A 22,434-nucleotide genomic window follows, 5' to 3' on the forward strand; every position below is an offset into this window, starting at 1 on the left:
AAAATTCAAATAACCACATTTCCACAGCTTGCCTATATTTTTTATCTTTCTTGTAGCCAGGTACAGGGGAATGTGGACCTTTGTGATCTAGTTTCCTAAAACAAAATATCCTGCCCAGTACTACACATCCTTTTCTTTTTTTGTGTGTACCAAAATGAGCATTATGTTGAGATCTATGAAACTTGATAAGATGCTAGAACCACAGGATAGAGCAGGGTCTTTGATGAATACCACATCAAATTGTGACATAGCAAGAAGTAAAATACAAGCCTGTTGAGTGACTGAGATTCAGCAATGTTTGTGATAGCAACTAACCTACCTTGGCTAAGGTGTATTTTTGAACTCAAAATGTGCTTTTATAAAATTCCAAAATTCCAAAAGCTAGTGACTGTGATGGTTAAACTTCGTTGTGTCAGTGTGAATGTTTTGGGAGCTGTCCAGGGGATTGGTGACGGAAATTTCTGTTTGTGTCTGAATGGGTCATGGAGACACGTCTTTGGGTACCATGTATGGTCTCTGGCCCCTTGCCCTCTGGCACTGTCCTTCTGTTCTGGTTCCTAGCCACCGTAAACCAAGCATCTTTGCTCCCCACACACTTCTACCACGATATTTCTGCCTCAGAGACAGTCTAAAACCACTGAATCCCCTAAAACTGTGAGCCAAGTTAAACTTCCCTACTTTAAGTGATGGATGTTAGGTATTAAGTCCCAGCAATGTGAAAACTGGCTGGCTAAACAGTAGCTTAGTATCAGAAACAATCTAACATCGAGGGCTGGAAATATGGTGAACCATGTAGTGATTAAAACAAAAATCCTTGATAAGGTCTTACCTACAATAAGTTGAAAAGCAGCCCATTGGTAGCCCATCACTGGAAGTGTGGTTGGAAGGAATGAAGTGTTGGAGTTTGTAATCCTCTACTGGCCATATGTATTGCTCCTTGTATGCAACCTGACAGAGTGAATGAAGGAGATGCTGGGTTTGCATGTCACTGGGGTGTGCTAGCATCAACTGTAGAGTGTCACATTCCTGAGTTTGAAAATAAAAGCAACTTGAGCAACAGCCAGATGCCTCTGCATTCTGTGGGATGCAGCTACAATCTTACTCAAGATATTATAAGAGAAAGAAGCACTTAGGAAAAAATTGGATAGAAGAAAACTGAAAAATAATACAGAGAATTCAGGACTTTGAAGGATTAAAGAATTAGAGTCCTTACAAATCCCAAACAGACTGATAAGAGCTTTGAGGAAAAGAACTGAGAAAATTTCTCATTTGAAGAGATCAACTTAGTCTTGGCAAAGAATAGATTTAGGATGTGACCTTTCCATTTGGTGTTCTCAGTGGATTTTGTGTGGTCACCATTAAGGCAAAGAGAGAGAATGACTGAGAAAGAGAGAGAGAGAAAGAGAGAGAGAGAAAGAGAGGAAAACAAAGAAATACATTATAGAATAATGACTAGAGAGGATTTGGAATATGATTATTGGTGCATGGAAGCAAATACATCAGACAACTAAGTTTGTAAGAAAATCACATTTACAGAGAAACACAAACCAGGATTAAAATCTCCTTCAGTTGTTGCTCAAGCTATAAGACAATTTTGGGGATTCTCTACTTACACCAGCAGGAAGCAGGCTGCAAAAGCCATGCTTTCTATGAGGAGAGCATATTCCTTAATACCTGTTTCAAGCATGTCCAAGGACAATTACGCATAATGAAAGGCTTCCCAGAGGGAAGGCAAGGGCCATAGAGAACAGAAACAGAATCAGGAACTAATCAAGGACAAGTGACTCCACTAGGTAGAATTTCTGAAGTGACTCCCCAAAGCTATGCCACCTCAATCCATGGAGCCTTTGAATATGGGATGTAACTCCTACTTTTATGTTCCATTAGATGGTACAGTTGGCCTTATGGTAAGGAGGTTATCCATGTGGGTCCACATTTTAAGACAGAGAGCTTGCTCTGGTACTTCATGATAGAAGTAGAAGTCAGAGAGTAGAGAATGAGGAGGACTCTGTATCATGCTGCTTGGAACATGGAGGGGAACAGGGACATCATTTCTACAACCTCTGATAAATGAATTCTGCCATCAAGTGAGTGAGTCTGGAAAAGATTCTTCCCCAAAGCCTCCAGGCAAGAACCTAGCCCTGGTGTCACCTTGATTTCAGCCTGTATGCTTCAATAGGAGATGTCCTTTCCTAGAGAGGACCTACCAGGAATCCCCAGCAACCATAAAATAATAAATGGGTATTGTTTTAAGCCACTAAGTCCATGGTAATTTGTTATGCAGCAATAGAAAACTGATCCAATGGCTGTATTATTCAGTTTTTCATCACTATAACAAAGTACCTGACCCAGAATACTTATGAAGAAGAAGGGGTTTATTTAGCTCACTGTGTTAGAGGTTCAAGAGCATGGTACCTGTATCAGGTCAGCTCTGGCAAGGACCTCATGGTGAATGGTGAAGGCAATGGATATACTTTGTGTTGGAGTTGGCAGTTACATGTCAAGCTAAGAAGCACAGAAAAAGAAGATTAATCAGACTTACTCTTTGTATAACCCCCTGTGAAATCTACTAAAGGCTTCACATAAGAGATACCTCATACTCCTCAATGACCTATGGGCATCACACTGGTCCTGTTTCAAGGTTCTACTACTGCCACACATTGCCACCCTGGAGACAAGCCACTGATCACAATAGACCCTTGGGGGATGCTCAACCCACAGCCAGTCCACAGTAGTGTCTCTTCATTGGTATTCCAGAACTACTATGACCAGATGATTTGTGTGGTTCCGGACCTTTTACACATGGAAAATTTTATTGAGGCTATCAAGGTTCTGCTTCACCATTGTGTTTGTGTGTGGGGAGGGGGGGTGCATTTTTTTTTAGTTTATAGGTCACCAGATTATAAAGTGCCATAAACTTGATAAAGAAGACTGAGACTAACTTGGAGAGTGTGGATTTGAGCTGGACAGAACCTTCAACTGCTTCCCTTGAAAACAAAGAACAGGGGGCTGGGGATTTAGCTCAGCGGCATAAGCTCCTGCCTTGCAAGCAGGCAGTCGTGAGTTCAATCCCTGGTACCAATAAAAAGGAAAAAGACCAAAAAAAAAAAGAAGAAAAGAAAACAAAGAATGGTACCACTGTATCAAGTCCTGACCTAGATCCTCGATCTTCCAAATTAATGTACAATGGAGGTTAAATAAAAAAAGACAAACTGTAGGATTTTTAGGACTCCAGGAGGGTCAAACCCCTTTAGTTGAGCTCATGACTCCAAGGGCTATGACGAAGCATTTCCTGGATTAGCCCACTTTTATTAGGACTAAGACAAAAGGCAGGGAAACTGAGGAAAGCACAGGAAATGAGCAGGATCTCTGGGGGTCACTTCCAAGATTTCCCCAAGTAGTAAGTTAAGCCAAATTAGGACAACCATCTTATCTCCAAGATAACATTTATGGTGGGATTGAGACTGCAGCAGCGAGATGCCTGCAGCTTACTTAATTAGTGTTGGAGCCAAGGCATATTCAGCTGTGGCCTTCTCTTGCCCTTTGAGGTATCTCTGGCCTCACAGGCTGCTGTAGGTCTCAGCCAGGACCAGTGATTCATAGAGGTTCACTTACTATGAGTCAGCTCCCATCACCAGGCAAGGGGCCGAGGCCCAGGACAGACTCATAGATAAACACAGAAAGCCAATTGGTAAAATTTAAATCCTGCTCAGAGCTGCTGGGTAGTGGTCCCCAACACCACTGTACTATTTTCTACCTGTGGGAGGAACAGTGATCCCAATAGTGGGTGATCAGAAGGGTAAATTGTGTGTCTGTGTTCACTAAATTATTTTTCCCTTTACTCATGGCATACAACTAGATTATGATTCCTTTGCAGTTAGACAGAAATACGATACGAAGTCCTGACTGATGAACTATTGGTGGAAGTGATGTATCCCCAGCCGGGCCCCTAAAAGTCTCCAGCTTCAGCCTCCTCTTCACTCCTCTTCACTCCTTCTTTGGTGGCTGACTCCAAGTGAGGACCTTGCAGAGAGTCAAAGGCACTAGGTGATAGTGGAATAATGTGGAGAGTGATGGAATGAGGCTCTGTCCCTGAACTAGCTGCAGCAGTCAAATCTCCCCATTACACATACACCCCACTATTACCACCAGCACCAGCACCACTTGCCAACCACTGGATTGTGACATGAATACACTTTTAGTTTACTGAGCCTTTGAGATTTGGGGTGACTTGTTACAGCAGCTAGGCAACACTGACTATTACATTTGCCCACCTATACATACTTTTAAAAACAATCCTTGTAGATTCATCAAATCATCTTGTTCAGATGGCTCAGGATTGTATTTCTTTTGCTCACCCTGTGCTCTTGGACTCTGTAGTGTTTCTATAATTATATAGGAAGAACAGTGTTGCACTGTAACCTATCATGTAGAGCTGTATTATGGGAACTTTTGATCAGTTTTTTAAGAGATGTGTCCTATTTGCAAAGGCACAACAAAGTTGCATCTTAGAACCTATAAGCAATAAACTTTATTTAACACAAACCATATTCATATTCTCTGTTCATCTCATTTTGGAAAAAGTCTAGCATATCTAGTAGTTTCAGGTATTTCATTTGAAAAATTCTGATATATTTAATTTATAAATTTAATTTATATATCTAATTTATAAATTTCAGACTGATATAATAGAGTTTTGGAAAAGTATAAGATGCTTTGTTAATGTATATATTCCTATGTAAAACACATGGATTCTCCTGTGTATATTTTTAAAAGTTAATTGTATGTTTAAAAAGCAAAAAAGGGCTGGGGATTTAGTTCAACGGCATAAGCACCTGCCTGGCAAGTGTGATGTTATGAGTTCAATCCCTGGTACCAATAAATAAATAAACAAGTAGCAAAAGATAATAAAAATAATAACCCTTGCACTATGAGATATCATAGCATGATATTGCTATGTTATTTTTAAGTTCATTTAATTTGGTTAACTTCTTTAATAGATGACAAAACTGAGTCCCAGAGCAGTTCACTGACTTGCTCAAGATGACACAAATTATTAGATATTAAAATTGATACCACCCTCAATTCAGGACTGTGGATTGTACCTTATTTCCTTCTTTCATGCTGCATTTCAAAATGTCTACCATACTGTCTCAGTTACTTTTCTTATTGCTGAGACAAAACTCCCAACACCCAAAGTCAAAGGAGGACAGGTTTATTTTGGCTCACAATTTGTATAGGTTTCAGTCCATGGTCAGCTGGTTCCAAGACAAGGAGGGAAGCACAGCAGGAAGAAATCACAATGAAGAAACCGCTCATGGGTGTGGACGGCAGGAAGTAGCCAGCAGCTGTAAAGGGGAACATCTAGATACGAGGAATAAGGTGCATCTGTATGTGTAATTGTATACGTCAGGTTAAATGAGCAGTGTAACATTTCATCAAGCTCAAAATCCATGACTTCTAAGTTAAGTTCAGTCTTTCATATCAGGTTTGGTGATTTATGGACTTTTATTCTAATTCTCCATAACCAGGTTATAACAAAATTGGCCTGGATATGACACACTTCCTGCTCTCCCTTGAAGTTTGATTATTGTTCTCCTCATTTACCTTTAATTTGATGAATTTCTAGTTGTACAACTTTCTTCCTTAGTTATTGGTTATCCTCGATGACAGTCTGAGCAGTTATAAAGAAAAGGACAGAAACGTGTCTTTTTTTATTCCTAGCCTGAACATTCTGCCTCTGAGTGCTGGGGAGAGATTGTCTGGCAATGCTTTTAAATAGCTCTCCAGCTCTTAGTTCCGGACATCAAATTCTCCTGAAACCCACCGTGCTTAACAGCCTACAGTGACAGCAAACCTTTTAGAGCTTTCAATGATACAAACAGCCCGCTGTGGCATGGGTGCCACAGGGTCACCACCACTGGCCTAGAAGCTGAGTGAGAAGGTATTTTCACTTAACAAGAGAAGCAGCTAGTTCCAATCAGGAATCTCCAATCACTTTCCAAAGGCAGTGCAGCTTTTCTCAGTGGGGATATAAAAAATAAAACTGTTCCTACTTCCAGAAACTCATAAAGCATCAGTGCAATCATGCAGATTTCCTTTCTCCAACAGTTTCCCTCCTGGCCATGTGTTCCCAAAATCAAATATCTTCTCTCATGCCTTGTTGCCCATGATTCATTTTTTCTTCCTCTTTTCTTTCTGTACTGACAAATTTTGGAAAACTAGCTTTCTTTCATGGTGCTAGGTGAGCAGCAGGACAACAATGAAGAAGACACAATTCCAGCTCTCTGCCTGGTACAATGGTGACAGAGTCACAGATGTTTTCTGAGGTCCTAGAGCCTGTGGCTCCAAACAGTAATGAGTCTGTTGGGAGATATTTAGGGACTCTTTCCTGATATCTGGATGTTTCCTGTGTTTGTGCAGAAGACATTTTCTTTTTGTTGTTTTCTGTACTATTTTCTGCACAGATATATATAACTTTGTGATATTACTTCCATAGAAAAAAACCCTAGTTTTTAATATACTACTTCTATCAATGATACTCATTTTGCATAAAACTCTGCTGTAGGCATTGCTTGCAAGCTAGAGCTCCGTCCTTAACTATGAGAGCCAACCCTGAAAACTCTTCTGGGAAATCAGTATGCATTCTGCTTGTGCATGGTGAAGATATCCTCGCATTCCTCAGGTGAGAAAGTTGGAGTCTACACTCACTCTAATCCCTCGAAATACAATGGTAATTACTAAAGAAAAAGTTATATGAAGAGCTCCTATGGTGACTACTATGGTAAAGTCAAAATTCTTTTGTAAGTCAGGTGTGGTGGCACATTCCTGCAATTCCAGCACTCTGGAGGCTGAGGCAGGAAGATCCTTGCAAATTCAAGACCAGCCTGGGCTACAAAGTGAGCCCAAGGCCAGCCTAAATGGCATAGTGAGACCCTGCCTCAAAAAGACAAAATGAAAATGAAAATCTGTTAAAGCTAAAGTTAAGATGATTAATTTTGTAAACCGTACCCTTATGTTTTGTAAATATGAACTGTTATATGTGTCTGGTTTATTTGAAAAAGGATCCCCTGTGGTGATACTGAGAAAGCCAGTGTATAATAAACACACACACACACACACACACACACACACGTCCCAAAGGAAGGAATGGGATTTAAGTGGGCATTTACTTTTATGAGCCTCAAAATCATTTTCCTGTGTTCTACAAGTAATGCAACTGAGGGGGAAACTCACTGATTGTGAGAGGGAGACAAGCACAAGCCACGCTCAGTCTTTTCAGAGACGGACATTTCCAGGAATAAATGAATGAAAGGGCTCCATAGGCAGTAACAAAGCACAGGGGAGCACTGAGCCCCGGAGCAGGCCAGGGACCTGGAATATGGGAACTGAGAAAACTTGCAGCAGCTTGCTCTGCTATCTGCCTTCCTCACTTGGATGTTTTCTGAGTCAGCACTAACTAAATTTTCCAGAAAGCCAACCACAAAGTACAGCCTGGGCATTCTAGGGACATCACTCATTTTCCCCAGTGACCTTGACAAGTGACAGCTTGAAAGAGGGAAATCCGGATGTCTCCGTTATGAAGTAGAGCAGTGGGAGCTTCCACATATTTCCAGGACTCTCCACCCAGCCTGGTGATTGAACACCCGCCTGCCTTACTGCGTGTGGCCATCTGCAGTGCCCCCGTGGCTCTCAGGACTTGGCACAATGACCAAGTACTTCAACCTGGTGTTGCTTCTTGCCTCCGTATGGACCACTAGGCTTCTGGTCCAAGGCTCTGTCCGAGTACAAGGTAGGTTTCTTACCAGATCTGCAAGCTGAGGCAAAGCAAGGTCTTGGAAACTGTCCTCTGCCCACTACAATTGTAACTACGGGCTTCTGGGAGCAGGGACAACCTTCAAGGTCAACAGAAGTTCTACTTGGTAGTATTATTTAGCCAGGAATGTTAAGTTTCAACTTCATCAAAACGATTTAGGCTTTACTTTTATATCATTGTGACTTTTATTTTTTGTTTTGGAGTATTTTTTTTCCATTTTAACACTTTTTTATTGGCGGCTCTAAGAATTGAATCCATTGCATTTTTAATTAATTAAGTTTATTGGTACATTTTAAGTATACATAATGATCACATGTGTCATAGGGAATTTGTACCTGTACATGATATAACTTTGACTTTCTTCTTTTTAGTTTAATGCTCATATTTTAAAATAAAACATCAAGAAGAAATATTTTAAAGATGTCTCATTTAAGAAACAAACTATGATTGTGAAAAATTTAAAACAATGGTCTAAGCCTTAGAAAAAAATGGGTAACTTCCAGTAAATATCAACTTAATTTTATTGTTTTAGAATTGTCTACATAATTATTTTAATTTCAAGTTCACTATCTGTAAATGGGATGCAGAGTTTTTAATATGCAGTAAATAAACTGAAAAAAATTATGAACATACAGTATAGGTTCTGAAAATTTGCCATCAGCTCCCTACCAGAGGAATGACCTACAGGAATTTCTGAGCTTTGGAGATGCCTAAATGGAAAACTTACTCTGCACTGTAGGAAAAAAATATGTAACCACAAATCACTTATTATAGCTTTGGGCAGATGAAAATCTGAGCACTTTTATTAAAGGGAAGATTGTTTGCTCCTCTGCTGGGAAGATGCCCTTAGAAATAAATTATGTCAGGAACAGACATTCAGTGTTGATTTATAGATTGTACTTTAATTTTACAAGACAGGCTTGAGTTACAGGATTGAGATTTTTTCCAAATACCAGAACTGTTGCTTTTAAATAAACCTGGTCCTCTTTGAAATCCCCCTGGAGGAGCTAGTACCTTTTCTCCACAACTACTAAAACTATTTTGGAAATTGTTCCTTGAAAATGACTGCATCATACTCCTTACACCATTCCTTTTTAATTTTTTTATTTTATAGAGTAAAACAGAAAAAAAAGGATAGAAATGATACAGAATTTCAAAAAAGAAAAAAGTAGGGAATTAACAGTAGTTAATATGTTGCACATTTTTATCTCAGAACTAGTTGTTCGGTTGCAAAATCTAGATACAAAAGTGATCAATCAAACATTGACAGCACTAACTGTTCTTTTTGAAGAACTAAGAGAGATTACACCATTCTTGATGGCAAAAATTTCCTAACAGTTAAACTTTTAGAAGGAGTTTCAAGTTATCATAAGCATGACTATAGAAGCAGGCGCCGATAAAGGTGAACAGAAGGAGATAGAACTTTTTGAAGGTCTATTATGCAGAGAGACAGATACATAGATATTGATAGAGAAGTAGATATAGTTTCATTTAATTCTCTCAAGAAAACATTTTACAGATGCAAAAACAGTCTGTGCAGCCAAGTAATTTACCCAGTGTCATGCAGGTGGTAAGCACTTTGGAATTGAATTCGGCTCTAAGTGTATACTATTCCCACTATACTTGCTGTTTTCTAAGAAATCTTGAGGAAGTGGTCAATTTGCAGCTCTCTATTCTTATCTTTAAATGAAATAGAAAAGCATAATTGATTAATGTTTTTTGAATACCTTCTATGGATCTAGCCTCTGCTAGGTACAAGTTATCTCATTTAATTCCAAATAAAAATCCTGGAAAGATATAATCATTCCCACTTTACAGATGACAATACTGATTTTCCCAACGTCCTCAAAATAGCCAATTAACAAAGTATCTAAAGCTAACTATATTCATCCAGAATACCTCTATCATTACTTTATATGATGATTAGAGTAAAGATTAGTTGTAACTTTGTGGTGTTTAATTTTACAAGAATGTACAGTCAGTTTCCAAAGAAGCCACCATACAGGGTCGGAGCAATAATAATCTTCTGAGATAAAGGAGTCAAATTCCAGAACAAGTGGGTAATTGTGTGTATGTGCCTGTCTGCCTATCTGTCTGTCTGTCTTTCTGTGGTACCTGGAAAACAGAACAACATCATAATTAACTTGGGTATTTCTTTTTTCTTTTTGAAACAGGATCTCCCTGTGTAGTTCAGGCTGGCCTTGAGCTCACTAGGTAGCCCAGGCTGGTCTCAAACTCACAGTGATTCTCCTGCTTAAGTCTCCCAAATGCTGGGATTACAGGTGTGCACCACCACACCCAGCAACCTGGGTTTTCGGAGTCAGGCAAAAATGGGTTTATGCTCCCAATCTTCCACCAAATTCCTATACATCTTTGATCTTAGAAAAGTTAATCTCTCTGAGCTTCAATTTTTCTCTTAAGAAAGGCAAGTTGGGGCTGGGGATTTAGCACAGCAAAGCATAAGTGCCTGCTCTGCAAGCATGAGGTCGTGAGTTTAATCCCCAGTACAAAAAAAAGCAAAATTTGCTTGCAGAGTAAGACCAACAGAAGACAGGTGTCAGAATCACTATGGTGTTGCTATCAGTATTAATGTCAGTGCTGCTATATGGGTACCAGCATTAGTACACACAGTCATACACAGTTGTTCTAATACCCTAGTCATGTTGGGCGTTGGCTCTGCTCTCTCTTGAGGGAAGTTCGGATTGTAAACAGAGCCATTCACAAATACTGAACATCATATGCACATCCCTTTCTTCTGAACAAAGCAAGGTCGTATGGACAGAGAAATAAGAGAGGTTCAATGTTCCTAGCCTCAAAATACTAACCTCAGAAGTGATCAAGGCATTTAGGCATCCACTGCACAGAGCTCAGCACAAGCAATTACTTGGACAATTAGAATGTCCTTTTAGGAATTTTCATAGATAAAGCTCAACAGGAATAACGTCCTTGTATATAATGCAATATGACAGTTTCATACAGATCTACACATCCCAGAACCCAAAAGGGTCAAAAGAGCTCCCAAGTCCATTCGATTTTTTTTTTTTTTTTTTATCGGTACCGGGGATTGAACTCACGACCACCTGCTTGCAAGGCAGGTGCTTATGCCGCTGAGCTAAATCCTCAGCCCCAGTCCATTCGATTTTGAGTGATAATATCATTAACATCCTAACAGTTCAACTATTTCAGCTTCCCTAGAAAGACCAGTCATCACCAGGCTACAACCAAAACACTTTGAAAATAAGATAAAGGTCACCTGTTATCTATGATTACCTATGTATACCTACCATGCGGTAGGCACCGTGTTAATCATTTTTATGCTAAGCATTCATTTAACTTTTATTATCTTATGTAGTAGATAGTGTTATTCTCTAAATTATAAATAAGAAAACAGAGGCTCAAAGTGGGAAAGTAACTAACCCAGGTAACAGAGCTAGCGCCAGCAGAGGCTAGATCCAAGCATAGTCTGACTGCAAAACTCCATTTCCTTTATTTAGTTTCTCTGTCTTGCAAAATGTATTGCCCAGCTTCCCCAGGAACTTCTGAGAAAGCCTGCCCCCCAATGGTCAGTGAAGACCTGGAGCCTAGAGAGTTTACTTTCTGCTACAAGTGCAACATTTTCAGCACTTTTCAGAAATAGTGCACCCAACCACATTGGTTTAGAGCAGTAATGACAAACTTTTAGAGTTTTCAGTGACACAAACAGCCCCCTGCAGCATGCATGACCACCACTTGTTTATAGTATTGCTAGTACTGCTAGCTTTTATTAACCAGAGCTCTGAATTGTGTCCTTCTCAAAGTCTTAGATGCTTCATTTTAGACTCCAAAAAGGTGGGCAGTGACTATATCACCTACACCTCACCTCAAGAACCAGTAGTTAAAACCCTCATATGATAAATCAGGAACCTTCGTGAACAGGAATAGGATGGGCTTTCATCTGGTGAGATTTACATCTTAGACCAGAGCAAACATCCATCAGTCCATCTCTTCTGAGAAATCACTGGTCTGCATCCTGTTATTTCTAAATTCAGTCCCAGCCACACAGACCTCACTGCTGCATCCAGACAGTATTTCTCCACAAGCAAGAGCAACCCGAGGCCTGGGAACAAAGAGCAGCAAGATAAGGACCTAACGATTTCTTTACAGAGCTCGTTGCAATGTCATGCAGAATTATGGGGGTCGCCCTTGTGCAGAAAAAGATAGAACCACAGCTGAATTTCACAGAAGCCAAGGAAGCCTGTAAGCTGCTCGGACTAAGTTTGGCCAGCAAAATCCAAGTCGAAACAGCATTGCTATCTGGCTTCGAAACTTGCAGGTAAGAAACATCTGAGATCACTAATGCTGCCAGAGTTCCTTTGTCTCTGTGTCCTTGTTCAGCAATAGACATGGTGCCTTTCAATCATTAGTCCATTCAACTAGTGTGTATTCTTTTACAGTTATGGATGGGTTGCAGAACAATACCCTGTCATCCCTCGGATTAACCAGAACCCCAAGTGTGGGAAGAATGGGAAAGGCATCCTGATTTGGAAAGCTAAAGCTCACCAAAAGTTCAGGGCCTATTGTCACAACTCATCTGGTGAGTCAGAATCTCTCCATTCCGGCATGTCTTCTCAGGGTATCAGCAGCTCTGGGGTCTGTCTGGGAAGAGTAACCCTGAGCAGCAGCAGAAGCAATCATGGAAGTGGTCATCTAGGTCTCCCAAGACCATCTCTCAGACCAGAAGAGGCAGTACATCCCTCAGAGGGAAAAGTTAAGGGAAATATAACAGAATGCAGCCTAACAGCAGATACCCCAGAAGGCTCATTTACCCCTACTTTCTGTAAGACAAACCAGAAGAAAGGAGAAAACCAAAGATTCAGAGGCACATGATGGGTTAGTTATCTTATTGAATTGTTACAGCTTCCCTCTGGGTATGCTTTATCATCCCAGTTTACAGATAAAGAAATTTAGCTCCGGGGATATAAACACACTTCCGAAAGTCTCTGTATAAGTCTATTTTCCATTGCTATAACAAAATATCTAAGACTAGGTACTTTATAAAGAAAGGAGGCTTATTTAGCTCACAGTTCCATAGCTTCAAGGGCATGGCAGTAGTGACAGTTTGGCTCTGGGGAAGATTTCATGGTGCGCGGTACCTTGATGGCAAGAACACATGCAATGGGAAGAAAGCACATGGTAAGACAAGAAGCCAGAGCATGACCTAAGATAATAACACTCTGGAGAATACTTAGAATCGCTTAAGAACGGCATCAGTTCTTCCCTTGAGGGCTGCACCCTCAGTGACCTCCCAGTAGTTTCCGTGTCTTCAAGGACCTACCACCTATTAATACTGCCACACAGAGAGCTGAGCTTCCGATGCATGAATATCTGGGGACACACTCAGACAATGTCCAAACCGTAGCAGCCTCATTACTATAAAGATACCGATTTTTCCTTCCTAAATACTTGTTTCGGTTTGTGATAAAAACTCTTGTCTGATTCATTACTCTTAACATGCGCTCATACATCTAATCTTCTTAAGGTTAGGTGCTGAGTGGTCATACACAAGATAGATTTCAAAATCATTCTCTTGGTTCATGGTTCATTGAAAAGAAAGGTTTGTTCTATTATCATTTGGAGAATTTTTATGCCAATATCTTGCACTCTGAGTGACTAGTTTGAGGATAACAATATGCAATGTATTAACTATTATTATTCTCTTATTATTATGAAATCTTATTTTTTCCATAAAATAAAAGAAGACAACATAATTTCCTAAGACCCAAGAGATCCATTAGCAAAAACTAACCCAGGAAGACAAAGTAGGAGCCAACAGTTCTCTGATCCAGGGGATTTTACATAGGAAAAACCCTTACAGATTTCTACCTTGTCCGATTATCTCACTTGACAATGAAACCTTTATAGTTAACAATAGAGATTTAACTTGTACAAGCCCTCGAATGAGTTAGTGACAGAGTCAAGACTAGATCACACCGTCTCTTCCTTGAGTTCTTGCCATCCTCCTTCTCTTCCCTGCCTTTAAGCTTGTCATCTTTAGCTGGGGGCTGGTGACTCACATGTCTGCTTACCTCACAACCAGCTCCTGCCTGCCAAATGTCCTTCCTCTTAATTGCCTACCCTTCTGGCCAGTTGTCAGTGTGATGATAGGATGCCAGCCCTCTGGATCAAACAAAAAAGAGGAAGAAGACTTGAACTTGTCTGTTTCCTCTTGGTTTTAACTTGTACTCTCAACTCTTGTATTTCCTATATACTGAAATTTAGGCCAAGTGGCTAAGTCAATATTTGTGGCAAAAATATTTTGCAGAGGATATTGAATGCTTTGGGTCACATCACAACAAAAGACACTGTTGCTATGTCCCATTGTTAATTATGCTAACTTTAGTCACTTGACTAAGGCAGTGATTGCCAAATCTCTCTAATAAAATTACAGTGAGATGGCTGCCCCTTTGCAGTTAGTATATAAGCTATAATGTGAGCACCATGCAAATATCCTGATGCCAAATTACCTCTACCAAATAGTTTAAGTGACCATCAGTGATCCTTGTTAGGATCAGTTGTTTTGTAAGGGTTGCAAAATGATAAGATTTTTTGGTAAATTTATCCTTTTTTTATATGTAAAAGACCACCTGGATGACTTCCCGTGAGTAAAGAGCACTTAGCTCCACTTTGGTTAAACCTAGCCCTAGCTTTGTGCACTGTTATGTACAGAGCTAACTAAGCTATTTCCTTTTCCCTTCAGTTGGCTCTAAGCCATGTAAATAGGATTGGCTGAGGTGCTGATGTGTAATCTCGGAAGCGAGGCGACAGTTGCTGTTTCCCTGCCCCAGTGTCTCCCTAAACATAGTTGAGCCTGGCAGGATGCAGAGCCTCAAGATAAGAGGCTATAGCTTCCCAGGGCAGAAAAATTTTGCACACTGGAACTGAAGCACTTTATGCTAATATTTCCAGCTCAAATTTTACAATTATTTTTTCTTAATTTACTTTGTTTATATTTGCATCTATTTTCTCCCATGCTGAAAGTCTTAGCTCTCCGTATATATTATGTTTTCTTGTCTGACCAACAAAAGCAACATCATTGGGAACAACAAACCAAAGGAGAGAAGTTTAAGACTTCTTTGTGAATGTTTTGGTTCTTAGAAGATAACTTTGCAAGGATGTATGGTCAGGGAATTGAATGCAAAAGTGAGATAAAAAATTGCTACTATATGTGGTTGAATTATTTTAAATAAGTGGTGTTCATTTGTTTCTGTTTGTCACTTTTATTCAATTTTTAGGTAGTTTTGGGGAGGAGAGTTGTTTTGTTTTGTTTTTGTATAGGCAAAATATTTATACGGTTCCATGGTCCAAAATATACTTTTAAAAAATATAGTCAGAGGGGCAAAGGATTTAGTTCAGTGGCATAAGCATCTGCCTGGCAAGTGTGAAGTCATGAGTCTGATCCCTGTTACCAAAAAAAAAAAATGTGTGTGTGTGTGTGTGTGTGTGTGTGTGTGTGTGTGTGTAGAGAGGGAAAGAGAGGGCGAGTCAGAGAAGTTTTACTCCTAACATTTCCACCATTTCTATTTACCATGATTATTTATTGCTGCTCTCATCATTTTTATTTCTGCTTTTGTATATAAAGGAAAGCACATATATGTGTGTATTGATTTATTTCTTATGCAAAATTAGCATATCACGTACACTACTTTTTCCATTTAAGTCCTAGAAATTTCTACATATCGGTATGTAGAAATAGTTCTCATTTTTAATGGTACCCCACTGAATGGCCTTCATAGTCTTATCAGCTTCTAGGGATGATTTTTGGAGTGTTTTCAGTTTTTCTAAGATCTAGGTTTTAGATTCCAGATACCACTGGGTTTTCCTATCTCTGTGCCATGGTGTAACTTCTTTTGCTCCTGGACTGTACCCTCTCCCAATGCTTTGCGTCCTCTACACACCTCAACTAGTAATTATGTTACTCCTCCGCTTCACAGACCTGAATGGCTTCCCGCTGGAGAATACTTGTGAATTGTGAGGTCTCTGGGACATAAGAGCAGACATACATGAGAACTGCTGCATGTTATTTAGGAGGCGTGCACACCCCAGTTGAAAGTTCCCTCTCCCACAAATAAATTGCAGACTCTTTAACACGGCAGTTAGGAATCTTGCTCTGACCTATCTTCCCACCTCATCTTCTGCTGTGTCTTTCACATTCCCAGTCACACACACACACACACACACACACACACACACACACACCATACACTCTACCAACTGTTCTCCTTGTCATTTTCCCAGCACAGTTATACTTTCCAACTTCTCAAGTCTTGGATCATGTTGTTCCTGCTGACTGGAATATCCTGTTTCCTCTTTTATTCTGTGTGAGCCTCTGCTCTGTTTCAGCCATATTGGTTTTCTTACTCATCACCTGGGCCAAGTCCATTCAGCGTCTGGCTCTTGTAGTTCCTATTCTCTCTACTTGGAGCATTTCTGTCCTAGATCTTCAGTGACTGGCTACTTTTCATCATTCAAGTCTCAGTTTAAGCATCACCTCCCCCAAGAGACCTTCTCCTCACCCTACCCAAGTGTCTATCTGCATCTCTGACCTTTATTAGCTTAATCGACCTTGTGATTAGATTTCTTTTCATTTATGAACTTCTGAAATTTCTGGATTGTTTGCTTAATTGTTTTTCAACTATTTCTATTTTTCCAATATCATAGAAGCCCCTTAAGTACAGAGACTTTCTCTTACTTGCATTGTGTCCTGAGCACCTAGAACAGTACCCAGTGCAGAATTGGTGCTACATAAATATTTGTTGAATACATATATTATCCCTCCATACTCCATCAAAAGGCCTTCTCATCTGAATCCCCAGTAAGTTCCTCCAAACTTTATCAGAATGCTTCCCTGTCCTGGAAAGGGGAACCTACCTTATTTGTCTGAAGTTTTAGTATACAACATCGTCTATTGAGTTTACTGTGCCTTTTTGCTCTGATATTGAAAAATGTCCACTGTGTGAAGGAAGAGCCTCAAAAGGGCTCAAGAATAAGAGAGATGTGATTAAAAGTTCAGGGCAGAGAAACATCAAGGATGTTTTTCCATTGGAACCAAAATATTTTCAAAGCAAAATAAATAGTAAAGAACAATGTACTTAATGCATATGTTGTTGTTTTATTAATATTAATGACTTTAGCTGGTAATTCATTTAATTTTCAAAAGTAAATCTACTTAGTGAAATGACTTTTACTTTATAGCTATCATTCCGGCTGATATCACGCACTGACACAGGGATTTAAAATCATGCAAATTCATATCATAACTAGCTTGGTAAAATTGGCAAGTGAGATACCAGTTTAGGTACCTCGTGACATGGTTGACTCAAAATAAGACACTAATAAATTTTGGTTTCCTCTACCATAGCCAAAAGGTTGGAAAACAAATGCACACCCTTACCCTTGTCCCCTACCTTTTCATTTTTAAAAGTAAGTACAGAGAAATTTTGGCTTCAGCAGATGTCTTAGAGTGGCGTCACCTGTCTCTATTGTGTCCCCCCATCTACTCCTGCCTTTCCAGTTTTCCTGTTCTCACCTCTCTTTATTAAATATTTACTGAGCACATACTATGTGTCAGATGTGGTGGACATACCTACATGGCCAGGAGAGATAAGTTTCTTGCTTCCATGGAGTTCACAAGCCAGGGAGGAACAGTGTGACAAGAGAAATACACGGAGGTACAAGAAGATATGCCCAAGGATCAATCTGTTCAACAAGTCTGCCGAGAAAGATGTGGTCATTTGGCCCCTGAATCAGATGCCTAGGCAGGAGTTAGCTAAGTAAAAGGCAGGAGCGCTGTGGGGAAGGTGCGGATGGGGAAGAAAGGAACTGGAGGAATTTCAGTGTGGCAGGAGCAATGAGTCTCACATCAACAGGACCAGATCATGGAAAGCCCTGTAAACCAGACAGACACTGTAACAGGCTGGAGAAAAAGTTAGAGAAGTAGCAGGCTGTTACAATATTTATTTCTTGCTTCATTTTTCCTTCTCCTGACAGATATTTGGGTCAACTCATGCGTTCCAGAAATTATCACCACCCCTGAGCCCTTATCTGACTTTGAAACCGAAACCTACAGTGTAGAGTTTACTGCCAGTGACAGCACCTTCTCAGCATCAGCCCCGTACTCTACAACCCCTGCTCCTGCCACCACTCCTGCTCGGGCTGCCACTTCTCGGAGGAAAAAATTGATTTGTATCACAGAAGTTTTTACAGAAACTAGTTCCGTGCCTACAGAAACAGAGTCATCCTTTGAAAATGGGGCAATGTTCAAAAATGAAGCTCCTGGGTTTGGAGGTAAATATTTTCTGTATCTGTGTTATGCAAAACACTCTGTACATAGCATTCTATGTGTCTCCAGATTGGCCACTTAGCACCTGCTAGGTACAAATAAAAGCTTAACGCAAAGTCAGATTTAATGAAGTCATAGAACTTGAGAGTTGTAAAGAACCTTAATGATCAGGCTACAACACTGTTAAGTGTAAAAGGACTTCACATTTGAAAACTTGTGACCCTTGTTATCATATATATAAAGAAATATACCTTAAGTGCCTGTAGCTTTATTCCAGGCCACTGTCCCTCAGGCCAACTAAACTAGATTAAACCTCAAGGCCACAGGAAATGAACTGTATTTTTCGTGTTGCAGTTATGTAGACTAGAGCTCCAGGGGAATAAACAAGAAAGAAAGAAGCTGCTGAGAGCCCAACATTGTAAATGGTCAGAGAACCAGGCGTGTTAGAGCACGCCTGTAATCCCAGCACTCAGGAAGCTGAGGCAGGAGGATCAAGTTCGAGACCAGCCTGGGCTACAAAGTGAGCTCAAGGCCAGCCTGAACTGCATAGTGAGATCCTGTCTCAAAAAAAGACAAAAAAAAAAAAAAAAAGTCAGAGAAAGGCTTTTCTCCTGAATTGTCTGTTGTCTCCATGACTGTACAGATGAGTCCTAAATGCACAGACACACAGCACATAAGTGAAGGACCAACAGAGCTGTCTTTTTCCACAGGCGTCCCCACGACTCTGCTCGTGCTTGCTCTGCTCTTCTTCAGTGCTGCAGCTGGTCTGGCAGTCTGTTACGTCAAAAGGTGGGATTGTTGGCACATGGCTAGTCTTGTCATCTTTGGCACGTCCCTGTCTCATGTTTTTCTAGTGTTGTTGGCCTTTTGTGGATCAAAATGGAGATGCACTCTTCCCAGACTGTAACATTATTCGCTCACTCCAACTCTCCTCCCATCTTGTCAATATGAATGTTATCCAGGGTGTCCATATCGGTCAGTGGGTAGCCCTTTGAAAGTGAAGGGCTTAAAAAGAAAAGTTGTCATGTACAGGAAAGTTTTGTGTTATATTTGATGTGTGGTTCTGGGTTTTAAAAGAAAGAGTCGTGAGGGGGCCAGCCTAAGTTGGGCCTGTGAATGAATTGATTCAGATGGGGATGTGTTAGTATATTGGAGCAAGCATGTTAGTCTTGCTCTGCAATAAAGCAACTGTACTACGATGAGCCATTTCTGCCGCAGTGTGTTACACAGATGTGTCTCCCTTTAATTTTCTGGGGGCTTTTTTCTTGATGAACGTGCATACATTTATTTAAAAATGTGGGTTCATGATTTTATGTTTCTGTTTACAGGTATGTGAAGGCCTTCCCTTTTACAAACAAAAATCAGCAGAAGGAAATGATTGAAACCAAAGTAGTAAAGGAAGACAAGGCTGATGACGAAGAATCGAAGAAAACTGATAATAACCCAGAAGAGCCCAAGACGCCACCCAAAACTACAGTGCGATGCCTAGAAGCTGAAGTTTAGACAAGAAGCAAGAGGAACACCTGAGGCTGGTTGCTTTCCTGATCCATAGCCGGGCTCCAGGTGGGGAAACAGAGAGCCAAAGAACCACAGAAGAAAATTCGCCATCAGTTCCTAACAAGGATCAGCTGGGGCTTTCTTTGGACGATGGAGTTCTCCAAAGGAAGCTCTCTTCTCCCTTTACTCCTTTCTGGATCCTATGCTCCTACTCCAAATCCTCCCATAGCCTTTCTAGCCTGGCTGTGTCCTAACATCCCAGAGGGAGAGAGGAGCTTTTAAAGCCCAAGAGCCTACAACAGCTCATCAGCGCACATCTGTAAACGGGTCTCCAGGTTGCCTGAGAGGGGGTGGTGGTGTGGGCAGCAGAGTAACTGAGACCGAGCTAGACCCATGGCCCACAGTCTTTTTCGGGTCTAAAAAGGAAACACCTGTACCACCTGGCCATGTCCTTCAAAACCAGGGGCAAGTAAAAGAAGGTAGAACAAGCCACTGAAATTCCCATGACTTGAGACCTAATCTCTGCAAACACTCAATAAACAGAGCACTAGGAGGAGGCTGTTACTAACACCACCGTAGCCAGCAGGGACTATCAGCAGACGGGGCCAGGTATTAGAGCAGGACTAAAAGCAGACAGGTATTCTTCTCTGAGTCAGTTGAGTTGCAATCACTTTTTAGAACATACATACACTTTCTTTTCTTTCTGTTGCTGCTATTTTCTCTAAAATAAACATCTATAAGAAACAAAAAAATACTCCTAGAAATTTCTAGTTTTACCTGAGCTATAGAAACTATTACTAAGGAAAATTACTGTGTTAAAAGAAAAGTAATAAAATTCAACAATATCTGCTACAGGTCTAGTATCTTTATTCTAAAATGTTTGGATTCAGAGTATTTTCAGATTTTGGTTCTTTTTAGATTTAGAAATAGTTGCACATAGGTAAAGAGATACCTTGGGGATTAGCTCTGACGCTAAACATGAAATTCATTTATGTTTCATAGCTACCTTATAGGTTGAAAGAAACTTTATGCAATATTTTTAACTGTTTTATGATTGAAGTTAAGTATCATGGTAAAGAGTTTTCCACTTGGAAGTGTCATATTGATGCTCAAATTTTGGAGCTTTTTGGATTTTTGGATTAAGGATGCTCAACCTGTGTATGTCAGGTGCTCTGCAAGATATATACTCTGTAATTCAATATTAGTCATCCAAACTTGAGCATAGCAGAGGGCTGTCTAAAATTAAATTGTCCAACTTTGATATTTCTAGCTTATCTACTTTCCACCTAATTTTTAAACTGAGACTAATCTATTCATTTTCTCTAATATGACAATCATTATAACTTTAATTGATTATTAACATGCCTAAGAAGTACATTACCTCTATACATCAGAGCACATTTCTAAAATGCCATTAACAAATGTATCACTAGCTCTATTTTTTTCTAGCAAGAAGAGTCAGAGGTGCAGAAATATTTGTGCCCCAAAATAATTAAATAAATTCTTTAGATAATTTCTTTGTTCTCTTATTTACGTTGATGCATTATACTTTTCATGCAAAATTAAAGTCAGCACAAAATTGAAATCCGTAGTTGATAAAAATAAAAGGGAAAACTTTAAAATTCAGACCTGTAGGCCAAGTCATATATATATTGTAATGAGAAATTGTCCTTGTTTCAAGTGGCCTTATTTTAAGTTGCTCAGGTACATGTACATTATTTCTGTACTTGACACTCAGGCCATACATCCCAATCCATTTCAGAGTGCATGAGATTCAGGATGACCCGTCTGTCCAGGTCCTCTAGCTTTCTCTTTCTCTCTCCCTACTCTCGCCGCAGTGCCAACCCCAAGTTACAGACTGCTAATTGTCTTCCCTCCCCACAGTCCTTTTTGCCCAGAGATCATAACATTTTGGGTAGTCTTTTAAGGTTAGCCCTCAATTAAATTCAGTATAATTGTCAATAATTGAAAATTAAGACATCTCATATACTTCTGTTCTAGGTTCTCTTGGAAATATAGTAGTTCTGAAGACAGAGTCCGTAGTCCTGAGAGCAATCCCCTCTTGAGGCCAAGGAGGGCTGTGCCTGTTAGGTGGAATACTCTCTTTCGAGTCCCTGCATTCCTCTCCACTCTATGGCACCCTTGTGCCAAGGGAAAGCGCCATCCCTGTGGCTTCGCTACCTTCGCCTTTTTGCATACCAGTCCTCATCACTCATTTACATTACCTGCCCAGCTCTGTAGGATTGTCAATTTGAAACTCTGCTTTGTAAGTCTTTAATCTTTATCAGCTTCATCCAGTTCTCAGGAACAAAGACGAAAAAAGGGAAAAAAAATTAAAAGATTGGGCTTTCCTCTGTCTGTATCAGTTAAAAAATAATCAGAAATTCCACACATCTCCCATCTGTGGTCATCAACTTTATATTAGGATGCGGTCATCTTCTGCTACTTTAGGCAGGCATGTGCCCTATCCAGCAGGAAGAAGTGGGGGAGAAAAACTTATCACTGATCCACATTGGTCCACATTGGTCCCCCATATCTTCAGGTTTCACTTCCACAGATCCAAACATATGGGATCAAAAATACTCAGAGAGAAAAATTATGTTCATGCAAAACATGTTCAGAATTATTTCTTGTCATCATTCCCCACAAAAATATAGAATAACAACTATTTTCATAGCATTTACTATGCATCGATATTACAAATACTATAGAGATGTCTTAACGTACATGGGAGGATATTCATAGATTGTGTACAAATACTGTGTCGTTTTATATAAGGGATTATGTGTGGATTTTTTACCCA

At 40.0% G+C, this 22,434-nt stretch overlaps 1 protein-coding gene across 1 annotated transcript; it reads left to right on the forward strand.

Annotated features, from left to right (window-relative positions):
- Positions 1–7,519: 7,519 nt before the first annotated feature.
- Positions 7,520–21,146, forward strand: Lyve1 (lymphatic vessel endothelial hyaluronan receptor 1). The gene is made up of 6 exons (XM_003465696.5): positions 7,520–7,792; positions 11,960–12,128; positions 12,250–12,389; positions 17,843–18,139; positions 18,845–18,923; positions 19,463–21,146. The coding sequence occupies exons 1-6, from the start codon at positions 7,708–7,710 to the stop codon at positions 19,635–19,637; spliced, it is 945 nt and encodes a 314-aa protein (XP_003465744.3). The 5' UTR covers positions 7,520–7,707; the 3' UTR covers positions 19,638–21,146.
- Positions 21,147–22,434: the final 1,288 nt, after the last annotated feature.

Source organism: Cavia porcellus, unplaced genomic scaffold (genome assembly GCF_034190915.1).
Source record: "Cavia porcellus strain 051 isolate PalLab524CR breed Dunkin Hartley unplaced genomic scaffold, mCavPor4.1 scaffold_6, whole genome shotgun sequence".
In the NCBI taxonomy this organism is placed as follows: Eukaryota; Metazoa; Chordata; class Mammalia; order Rodentia; family Caviidae; genus Cavia; species Cavia porcellus.

Excerpts from the sequence above, each read along its gene's own strand:
- Lyve1 (XM_003465696.5), top strand. The coding sequence starts at position 7,708 with ATGACCAAGTACTTCAACCTGGTGTTGCTTCTTGCCTCCGTATGGACC. Across the intron at positions 7,793-11,959 it reads AGGCTCTGTCCGAGTACAAG|AGCTCGTTGCAATGTCATGC; the intron begins GTAGGTTTCTTA and ends ATTTCTTTACAG. Across the intron at positions 18,140-18,844 it reads TGAAGCTCCTGGGTTTGGAG|GCGTCCCCACGACTCTGCTC; the intron begins GTAAATATTTTC and ends CTTTTTCCACAG.